General features: G+C 37.9%; 1 protein-coding gene across 1 annotated transcript; it reads left to right on the forward strand.

The window, feature by feature from the left end:
• Positions 1–139: 139 nt before the first annotated feature.
• insig2 (insulin induced gene 2) lies at positions 140–11,174 on the forward strand. Its single transcript, XM_048192876.1, has 6 exons — positions 140–332; positions 3,623–3,914; positions 5,984–6,108; positions 6,537–6,703; positions 7,020–7,119; positions 9,846–11,174. Exons 2-6 carry the CDS (start codon positions 3,668–3,670, stop codon positions 9,885–9,887), a joined length of 681 nt encoding a protein of 226 aa, XP_048048833.1. The 5' UTR covers positions 140–332; positions 3,623–3,667; the 3' UTR covers positions 9,888–11,174.
• The last annotated feature ends 340 nt before the right edge of the window (positions 11,175–11,514 follow it).

Genomic DNA, 11,514 nt, shown 5'->3' on the forward strand with positions numbered 1-11,514 from the left:
AGCGGAAATGGGAGGTGAGAAGAGGCGCGTCAACTCACGCGAGATTGCGCGGGATTTCGTGAATACAGATTTTGTGAGAATTGTCGAATTAAATATGCGTGGATAACAACCTAAAGGTAATCGGATTGCTACGAAACCGAAAAAATATTACGCATACAGAAGAATCGCGAAGCTCTTCTTCATTACGTCACCAGCGCGCCCTCTGATTGGCTGCGAAGGGAGCCGCGCCATCAGCGGGGCGGAAGTTCAGCATTATCCACGGTCTTCCTTCGCTTAGGACTTTAATATCTCAGTTCAGAGAAAGAGAAAAGATTCCTTAAAACTGCACAGCGGTGAGTCGTTTGTGGTGTTTTATTAGATATCTGTTATAATTGAGTTAATAAGTTAGCACGTTTTGGATATGACCGATTTTTGCCCCTTACTGGGTCAGAAACTGCGAGTTTAGCTACAATATTATGATGATGTTCTTGAGAATTCGTCTTCTTCAACCTGCTAATACTTTCATTATGTCGTTTATTAATGAATAATAAGCAGGTAGACTGTAATGAGAGTCTGTTTGTATTGTAGTCGAGGTGAGAGCTGAAGGCCTGCTGCTGCTGCTGATGTGGCCTTTGATCAGAGATATTAAGTTAGCTAGTTTTGTTTACATGACCTGCAGTCACCTTTAATGTCTAAAGTGATTTACAGTACTCTGATTGCAGATATTAAAGGATTAGTTCACTTTCAAATTAAGTTTTCCTGATAATTTACTCACCCCCATGTCATCCAAGATGTCCATGTCTTTCTGTCTTCAGTCGAAAAGAAATTAAGGTTTTTGATGAAAACATTCCAGGATTTTTCTCCATATAATGAACTTATGGCCTCCAAACGGTTGAAGGTCAAAATTACAGTTTCAGTGCAGCTTCAAAGGGCTTTAAAGGGTCTTATCTAGAGAAACCATCACTAATTTGAATTTTTTTATTTTATTTTTATTTTATTTTATATGTTTTAACCATAAATGCTCAGCTTGAACTAGCTCTCTTCTTCTTTTCTATTAAATGCTGCTAAGTGTATTACTGCCCTCCACAGGTCAAAGTTTGAACTAAATTGTCATGTACAATATGCTAGTGCAAGTATATAACAATTTAGTGTTGTCAAAAGTACCGACTTTGGTACCTAGTCGGTACTGAAATTTTAAAAATGTGACGCTTTGAGCGCTGTTGAGTGGATTCGTAAACATCTCTGATTGGCCGTTGTTTTCACGGCTCATCGGATATGTCTGTGATAGGCTTCAATGATCAACGCTGTAAAAACGTTGTAAATAGTCATCAATTAATCTCTTCACTAAGCGCTTACACAGATACACACGGGAGCGTTTGAAAGCAGGCGTCTATCGCGGATCGGTCCACTGTTAGACGCCTGCTTTCAATCGCTCGCGCTCCCACTTTCAAAACGCTTTCAAATTCAAACACTTCCGTGTGCTTTCAAATGCTCCCACGCATTGATCATTGTAGCCAATCACAGGCATATCCGATGAGCACGTCAACACAATGGCCAATCAGAAATGTTTACGAATCCGCTCAACAGCACTCAAAGCGTCACATTTTTAAAATTTCAGTACCGATAGGTACCGAAGTCGGTACTTTTGACAACACTATAACAATTAGTTCAAACTTTGACCTGTGGAGGGCAGTAATACACTTAGCAGCGTTTAATAGAAAAGAAAAAGAAGAGAGCTAGTTCATGATGAGCATTTATGGTTAAAACGTATATAATTTTATATATATATTTTTTTTTAAGAGAATGAGTGATGGTTTCTCTGGATAAGACCCTTATTCCTCGTCTGAGATCATGTAGAGCTCTTTGAAGCTGCACTGAAACTGACATTTGGACCTTCAACCCGTTGAACCCCAGTGAAGTCCACTATAAGGAGAAAAATCCTGGAATGTTTTCATCAAAAACCTTCATTTCTTTTTGACTGAAGAAAGAAAGACATGAACATCTTGGATGACATGGGGGTAAGTAAATTATCAGGAAATTTTCATTTAAAAGTGAACTAATCCTTTAAGTGTGTATCTCAAATAGGATCAGTAATTCGTAGGACATTCAGCTTTGAATTGAAGCTTTGTGTAATTGTTATGAAATTACACTACTGCTAAGAAGTCTGGAATAATTTAGATGTTTTAATGGTTTGAAGTAAGTCTCTTCTGCCCACCATTAGTTCAAAAATACAGTAAAAACAGTACTATTGTGAAATATCATTACAATTTAAAATAACTGTATTTTTTCTATGTCCAGTCTTCAGTGTCCCATGATCCTTCAGAAATAGGGTTGCAAAGGGGCGTAAAGTTTCCAGAAACTTTCCACGGGAACTTAACCTGGGGAATTTTGGAAATATTCCAATTTGGAAACTTATAACAGGAATTTATGGAAATTTACTGGAATTTATGGGAATTAATTGGAAATTTTGGGAACTGTGTAATATTTATATAAAATGTATCATAAAAACAAATATAATTTGTTGAAATAAGTTATTTATTTTTCACATTCAATTAATTCTAATTTAGTAAATATGTAAAATAAATATTTTTCATTGCAGCAATTGTTATGTGTTATTTATTTCAGTGTCACATGATCCTTCAGAAATCATTCTAATATGCTGATTTGATACTCAGTTATTATCAGTGTTGGAAACTGTTGTGCTGCTTAATATTTTTTTGGAACCTGTGATACTTTTTTCAGGATTCACTGATTAATAAAAAGAACAGAATTTATTCAAAATATAAATCTTTTCTAACAATATAAATCTTTACTATCACTTTTTATCAATTTAACACATCCGTGCTGAATAAAAGTATTAATTTCTTTCAAAAAAAAGAAAGAAAAAAATTACTGATATTATTTCTATTTTAAATAAATGCTGTTCTTTACATTTTTATTCATCAAAGAATCCTGAAAAATGTATCGCATATTTAACAAATATTAAGCAGCACAACTGTTTCCAACATTGATAATTGAGTATCAAATCATCATATCAGAATGATTTCTGAAGGATCATGTGACACTGAAGACTGGAGTAATGATGCTGAAAATTCAGCTTTGATCACAGGAATAAATTATATTTTAATGTATATCAAAATAGAAAAAAATTATTTTAAATTGTAGTTATATTTCACAATATTACTGTTGTTTTCTGTATTTCTGATCAAATGCGCATGTTATGGACTGGGGGAATGCACAGTGCATGCAGGGGGTGTGTCCTCAATAGCCCTGCAGTCAGTAGTGTGCTGTGTGAATGTCAGGGTAAAAATTCAACTGAAATTGCATTAAATCTGGTTGTTTTAACCAAAGTTATGCTACAAGATGATTTTTTCAACTACATTTAAGTACCCTGTTATAGGCTAACCTGCAATTTTGCAAATTCCCTGTTTATTCTCATCAATTCCTGTTAATTCCCTATATTCCCATTAATTTCCATGGAAAGTTTCCAGCTTTGAAAATTCCCGGAATTTTGCAACCCTATTCAGAAATCATTCTAATATGCTGATTTGGAACATTTCTGATTATTAGTTGTGCTGCTTCATATCTTTGTGGAAACCATCATCTTGGATCATCATCATCATTATCACCTTCTCTTTGACAGGCATGTGATGTCCGCCGGCAGCATCATTCTTCAGTCGCAGCGGCCATGGCGGAGATTTCGGCACTGAACGGCGGTGCTCCGATGCCCCGCGGGCCCTACATCAGCATGATCACCAATCGGACGATGAACTTGCTGATCCGCGCCGCCATGCTGTTCATGGTGGGCGTGTTTCTAGCGCTGGTGCTGAACCTGCTGCAGGTGCAGCGTAACGTCACGCTCTTCCCTCCTGACGTCATCAGCAGCATCTTCTCGTCTGCCTGGTGGGTTCCTCCCTGCTGTGGGACGGCCGCAGGTACGCAGACACACGACACTCACTGACATCGTCTGAGCTGCCTCTGTCCGCAGCAACGGCATTGACTGTGCACAACAATTTTATTTATGTATAAGTGTAAACGTATTAACTTGATCTGATAATGCCAGGATTCTGTTTTCCAGAAAAGGACAAAAGATTTCTTTTAGAATATACAAAAGATTTCCATTTTAAATAAATGCTGTTCGTTTGAACTTTTTATTCTTTAAAGAATCACAGTTTCAATAGAAACACAACTGTTTTCAACATTGATGATAATCATAAATGTTTCTTGAGCATCAAATCATCATATTAGAATGATTTCTGAAGGATCATGTGACACTGAAGACTGGAGTAATGATGCTGAAAATTCAGCTTTGATCACAGGAATAAATTACATTTTAACATATATTTACATAGAAAACAGCTATTTTAAATTGAAATAATATTTCACAATTTTTCTGTTTTTAGTGTATTTTTGATCAAATAAATGCAGACATAGTGAGCAGAAGAAACGTCCTTCAAAAACAATCGATATTCTTTGTCATGCAGAACTATAGCAGGATCAGGGTTGCCAGATCTGCATAACAAAACTAGCCCAATGATCATATCCCAAATAATAAAACTCAAAATATGCCATTCACATACCTAAAATACATATTTTCCAATCACTGTTACATCAGTCACATCATAGTGATCATAAACGCAGCTCAAACGCTCCCTACCAGTGGCCTTTCTTCACAAAACTTAAAGTGGACCTAAAAAGCCCTTTCCACAAGATGTAATATAAGTCTCTGGTGTCTCCAGACTGTGTCTGTGAAGTTTCAGCTCAAAATCCCCCACAGATCATTTATTATAGCTTGTCAAATTTGACCCTATTTGGGTGTGAGCAAAAACACGCCATTTTTGTGTCCCTTTAAATGCAAATGAGCTGCTGCTCCCTGCACACTTTCCAGAAGAGGGCGAAGCTTTAACAGCTCAACAACAACAAAGCTGGAGAATCTCACGCAGCCAAAAGGCTTGCCAAAACAAAGTCACTGGGTTGTCCTTTTTCACGTTTTCTGGGTTGGTAGATGGACCAGGGACCCGATTATAGCCCTTAAACATGGAAAAAGTCAGATTTTCATGATATGTCCCCTTTAACATCAAGCACAGTTTTATCACTGGTAGAATATAAAATATTTAAATACAAGCATTTCAGTCAAATATAATTTATGCAATTACACTGCCCTCCAAAATTTTGGAAACACCCCTGGCAAAGTGGTTTTGGACGACATCAGCATAAATCCTTATCATTTTTTGGTGCAAATACATTACAGTAACTTGACATTATCATTGAAGACCAGCAATAATAATTTTCACTTTGATTACATAATAATGGCAATATATACATGTCAAAGTCAGACATGCCCCTTTGCCAGCTGTGATGCTGGTTACTGGTTTAAACTTGGCCCAGGTTTGTAAAAGATGTTTGGGTCCAAATTGGGAACCAATCAGAACCGTAAATTTTGGTTTTTTTTCTATATATAAACTGTTTATGTAATAAAATATGTTTTTGCAGTTTGTGTTGTCCCTGATCAGTGCAAAATTATCACAAATTAAAAAGGATTCATGCCAATATTGTCCAAAACCCCACTTTTCTAGGGCGTTTCCAAACTTTTGGAGGGCAGCGTATGTCAAACCTTTAATCCACGGGGGGGAAAAAATCAACCTGTGGCAACAGTTGAAACTGCACACCTGGCAACCCTATGGAGCCCCTAAAGGGAGAAAGTGATGGGAAAAAAATATGAGATGGGAGGAAAAATGATATGTCAGTGCTTTTTGTGTTCTCTCACGAAAGGTTTGCCAGCAAACACAGTGTTTCTCAGGGGAACGCACAAGTTTTGCGAGCATCGAAATATATTTTTTCCATCACCATGTCCCTTCAGAGGCTCCGTACAGCCCTGAGCAGGATTCTCACGCACATAAACACTGCTGTCATTACCGTAGCTTTCCAGTGTGTGTGTGTGGTCTGTTTTATCACTCCGGCATTGCATAAGCAGTGTGATTGACTGTCACTCTTGTTTGTTCAGCGCTGATAGGTTTGCTGTACCCCTGTATGGACCGGCGTCTCGGGGAGCCCCATAAGCTCAAGAGGGAGTGGTCTAATGTCATGCGCTGTGTGGCCGTCTTTGTGGGCATAAACCACGCCAGTGCTGTATCCTTCTCTCACAACATCCCATTTCTTCTCATTCCTGACCTTCTGTAACAGTCATTCTGTCGAGTTTTCAGCTGTTATCCGGTCTGTCTTAAAGTCACAATGTAACAGAAGTAGAGACAGATCTGCTCTTCCATATGAACACAGCTTTGAATCATTAGAGGTAAAAAACTAAACGTAGTCCATAAATGAAGTGTACCATGATCACATTAATTCAACATCACCATCATTAAAGTGCCCCATTATGCCTTTTGGGATATTCCCTTTCCTGTAGTGTGTAATATCGATGTTAGTGAAAGTAAAAGGTCTTCAAAAATCAAAGTGCAGATAAGTGGAGTTTTTGTCTGCCAGACACATCAGTTTTACTTAACAGATGTGTTTATATCTTAGAATCTGCCAACTGTTGTCTTTAACACTGTTGCCGACAGAAGGTGGACTTCGCGAATAATGTGCAGCTGTCATTGACGCTGGCTGCCCTGTCGGTCGGCCTGTGGTGGTCGTTTGATCGCTCACGCAGTGGGTTTGGGCTTGGTGTCGTCATCGCAACACTAGCCACACTCGCCACTCAGCTGCTGGTTTACAACGGAGTCTTTCAGTGAGTTTCAGTCCTATTCACCCTATAGGGCTGCATGATATAGTCACCAAACTGACTCAAGTAGTGTTAAGGCTTCCACACCAACAGACCATAACATTTTGTTTGTTTTGAGAGCATACATGAATGGTTTTATCAATCATCAGGACTAGATTATCATCAAGTTGCAGCCTTTATAATCCTGTACAGCGGTGTTGTGATTTTGATTTTATTGTGAGTAAGTGTGCAGCATTAACACACAGAGCAATTGAAGATCTACTGCTTACACTGTGAGCATCATTACAAGCTTGTTTTGCGTGGATGTTTTGAATGTGTGCAGATACACCTCCCCTGACTTCCTGTACATTCGGTCCTGGCTGCCGTGTATCTTCTTCGCGGGAGTGATAACCGTGGGGAACATCGGACGACAGCTCGCTCTGGTAAACTCTCGCATGTTCACTCACACGTAATCACACACTTAAAGGGTTAGTTCACCCAAAAATGAAAATAATGTCATTTATTACTCACCCTCATGGCGTTCCACACCCGTAAGACCTTCGTTCATCTTTGGAACACAAATTAAGATATTTTAGTTGAAATCCGATGGCCTCCATAGCCAGCAATGACATTTCCTCTCTCAAGATCCATAAAGGTACTAAAAACATATTTAAATCAGGTCATGTGAGTACAGTGGTTCAAAATTAATATTATAAAGCCACGAGAATATTTTTGGTGCGGCGAAAAAACCCAAAATAACGACTTATTTAGTGATGGCCGATTTCAAAACATTGCTTCAGGAAGATTCGGAGCACAAATGAATCAGCGTGTCGAATCAGCTGTTGGGAGCGCCAAAGTCACGTGATTTCAGCAGTTTGACACACGATCCGAATCATGATTCGACACACTGATTAATTTGTGCTCCGATGCTTCCTGAAGCAGTGTTTTGAAATCGGCCATCACTAAATAAGTCGTTATTTAGTTTTTTTTTTGGCGCACCAAAAATATTCTCCCTATGCAGGCCTCACTGAGCCATCGGATTTCATCAAAAATATCTTAATTTGTGTTCCGAAGATGAACGAAGGTCTTACGGGTGTGGAACGACATGAGGGTGAGTAATAAATGACATTATTTTCATTTTTGGGTGAACTAACCCTTTAAGCTCTGCAACAAACCATAGTGAACTGAATGGTGTGTATGCAGTCTATGTAGGGAGCTGCATCAAGATTTGACACTACCGTTTAAAAGTTTGGGTCAGAAAGAGGATGCATTAAATTGATCAAAAGTGACATTAAAGGCACATAATAATATTACAAAAGATTTCTGTTTCAAGTAAATGCTTTCTGTTCACCAAAATACAAAGATATATAAAAATATGAAGCAGCATGACCATTTTCAACATTGATAATAATCATAAATGTTTCTTGAGCATTAAATCAGCATATTAGAATGATTTCTGAAGGATCATGTGACACAACACTGGAGTAATGATGCTGAAAATTCAGCTTTGATCACAGGAATAAATTTTAGATGTGAGCAGCAATTACAGAGTCAAGCTGAATAAGGGCAGAAAAGGAAATATTTGTGGACATCTGCGATCATGAGGTTAGGATAAAACTGTTTAAATTACATCAGTTAAAGCACTTATATATATAACATAATAACATGCTTTATAACTTCTGAGCAGTAGGTGGCGCTATGACGAAAGTCTGCAAGCACCCTCAAGTCATGCCTGTGAAGACATGTACCAAGTTCGGTGTCAATACACAAAACTTTTGCAAGATACAGCCGCATATCCATTTTGGGGTGCTTGCAGTCAAATTTGTTGACGCAGTATAAAACAACGGTTGGGTTTATCAAACATCTTTTAATAACTTCTTGTCATGAGTGTCTGTAGATGTTACATACCAAATTTCATACAAATCAGACAAATTTTGTAAGAGGAGTTTGAAAAAGTAGGTTTTGGGAAAAAAAATCAATGTGGCGGACAGTAAGTATGGAACAATATGTCAAATTTGGTATCGTAGGACTCGGCCTAAGCCAACAAATCTAATGATGCAAGTTAAATGACAATATGTTGACTTTCATGTTATAAGCATTTTCATAAATGTCATTATATCTCTTAACCACTTGGGGGCGCTGAGCTAAAACTTTACAGGTCCTCTCAGAGCATGGCTCATACTGAGTTTCGTAACGATACATTCATGCGTTCGTAAAACACAGCATTTTATGACTAAATTCAGAATGGCCGACCAAAGAAATGATTATCGTTCAACTCTGCATGCCTCGAGGAATCTAAGGAGACCATCCTCCTGATTTTAGGACAAGGCATTCAAAAGTTATAAGCAAAAAATCTCTGCACCAGTAGGTGGTGCTGTGACAATACTGTCCATGCACCCCCAAGTCATGCCTGTAATGACATATACCAAGTTTGGTGTCAATACACTAAATCATTGGGAAGATACAGCATCGAATCCATGTGCGCTTGTCGTCAAATTCATTGACGCGCTATACGAGAACGGATTGGCCGATCAAAAATCTTTTAATAACTGCCTGGAGTGTGAGTAGATGCTACATACCAAATTTATTGCAAATTTGACAAATGCTCTTGGAGGAGTTTGAAAAAGTAGGTTTTTCGGAAAATTCAAAATACATTTGAATCATCATGAGCCGTGGAATCTGAGGAAAAAAATATTTTGTTTCTAGTACTTGCACATCCTCTGGGGGTTGACCCCTAATTACATTTTACTATTTTAATTTAAATTGTAATAATATTTCACAATATTTCTGTACTTTTCATCAAGGCTGGTGAGCAGAAGAGACTTCTTTTAAAACATTAAAAAATCTTACCGACCCCAAACTTTTGAAATGTGCAGTGTTGGGGAAAGTTACTTTTAAAAGTTATGTTATAATATTGTGTTACTACGGGCTAAGGCTCGATCTCTTCAGGCCTGGCAGGTGTTTTTTTTAATGATTTCTTTTTTGCAAGAGTTTAACACAGTAATTCAGTCAACAACATAGACTAAAGTTTATAAAGTAATGCATTACCTTACTCGTTAAATCAAAAAAGTAATCTGATTACATATTTCACATTACTTGTAATGCATTACGGCTGCTGATTTTGAAACGGTATGCAGTGCATTGATTTGTGTTTCTTTATTTCCTGCAGTACGAGTACAAAGTCAGTCAGGAAAAGAGCCATCAGGATTAAGGAAGAATCCTCTGCACACACAGGAAAACCAGGAAACAGGAGCGAGGCGTCGACCAGACAGAGCGATCCGTCACTGAGGCGGAGCCGCTCTCTGTGTTTGAGGACGGACAGTGTTATGATTATTCATGCCTGCGGATCCACCGTTTGCTTCCTCGGACGCTCAGGTTCTCCACGTGTGTGTAACAGTAATATATGATGTCTCATACACACCGCTGCGCCGGCGCTGAAACGCTACTGGCTGCAGTGAAGTGCCAAACTGACTCTGATTGGTCAAACCGCATGACTGTCCTCTCTTAAACACTGCAGGTGAGGCCTGGTGTGTGTGTGTGAAATTTACAATATATTGACTGAATATTTAGACACATTACATGCAGAGAGACAAAACACAGTTATTCACACGGAATATGACCTTCCTACTGTTGTTGTCTCCTCCATCCTCTGTGACGGGTGGAGGAGAGTCATCTGGACAAAACACCACCATCAGATCTCAAAAGAGCAATATGGAGTATTATGACAGGGTTTCTAATCTGCTCCTGTGATGTCTCAGATCCAGCACTAGTGGGCGTCAGAGCACAACTGACTGCATCAAACTGTATTTGTAGATGAAATATACAAAATACAGGGAAGACATCACCATATTTAGTTGTGAAGGGAGTTAGTGTTCAACAAGGTGTTTATTACTGCTTTAATTACAACTTGAATATTTTAATGTGATGCATTCCTCGTAATAACCAGATCATTCTCTGCTAGATCCCAGTTTTGACTGAAAGATGCTTCCTTGCATACAGAAATCACTTCCAGGTCCAATATAAACGGCTGTTTTGGCTTCAGAATGAAAATAAAATGATTTTCAATTACATTCCATTGATTATTAATTAAGCCTTAAAATAAGAGATAGATTGGAGCTCAAAGCAAAAAGTCTAGAACAGGCAGACCACCATCTGTGCACTGATTTTGGATTAATTAAGGGAGTTTTTTTTTTTTTTTTTTTTTTTGTATTATCTTACCTCTTTTTATTTGCAATGATATTTTATGAAATATTGAGTAGTAAGTGGGATACAACATATATTAAGTGTTACAATGAACTTTCACAACTGAAATAATTGTATAGTTGCAAGAGTAATTGCACAGTTCATTGGTGACCGTCGGAAACTGGGTATGTTGGGGTGCTTTATCATGCTTTGGCGATTACTTGATCCATGGTTTGTATTTAACCATATTTACTGTTTTTTGAAGTTGAAGTTACATATTTGTAATCTGCATTATTAAAAGAGACTTTCTTTGAAATTAATTTGTGTGTTTAATATTATAATGTGCATTTGCACTGTTTTTCTTCCGCTTTCTGAGGCATTTGTTCTACAATCAGTGACTGTTTTTAACCTTGAACGTCTCTTGCTATGGGTGTAAAGTAAGGTTACAGCTTTAATCGCCACTTAAACTCTATCTGTAGGATCTGTGGCATGCACAAAGTCATTAATTCATTCAGCTGGTAGAAACAAACAATGTATATAATAATGCAGTCAATGCATCAGTTGTATACGACAATATACATCTACATTTCAGACGTTAGACATACACAAGAGTAAGGTGCGTCTGTGTGCTTCAATGAAAGCAGTGCATTAATGCC

The sequence above is a fragment of the Megalobrama amblycephala genome, linkage group LG6 (genome assembly GCF_018812025.1).
Source record: "Megalobrama amblycephala isolate DHTTF-2021 linkage group LG6, ASM1881202v1, whole genome shotgun sequence".
NCBI classification, from domain to species: domain Eukaryota; kingdom Metazoa; phylum Chordata; class Actinopteri; order Cypriniformes; family Xenocyprididae; genus Megalobrama; species Megalobrama amblycephala.

Bases quoted from the DNA above. Each gene is read 5' to 3' on its own strand.
- insig2 (XM_048192876.1), top strand. From the start codon at position 3,668: ATGGCGGAGATTTCGGCACTGAACGGCGGTGCTCCGATGCCCCGCGGG. The intron at 3,915-5,983 runs GTACGCAGACAC...TTGTTTGTTCAG, and splicing joins CTGCTGTGGGACGGCCGCAG to CGCTGATAGGTTTGCTGTAC. The intron at 6,704-7,019 runs GTGAGTTTCAGT...GAATGTGTGCAG, and splicing joins GTTTACAACGGAGTCTTTCA to ATACACCTCCCCTGACTTCC.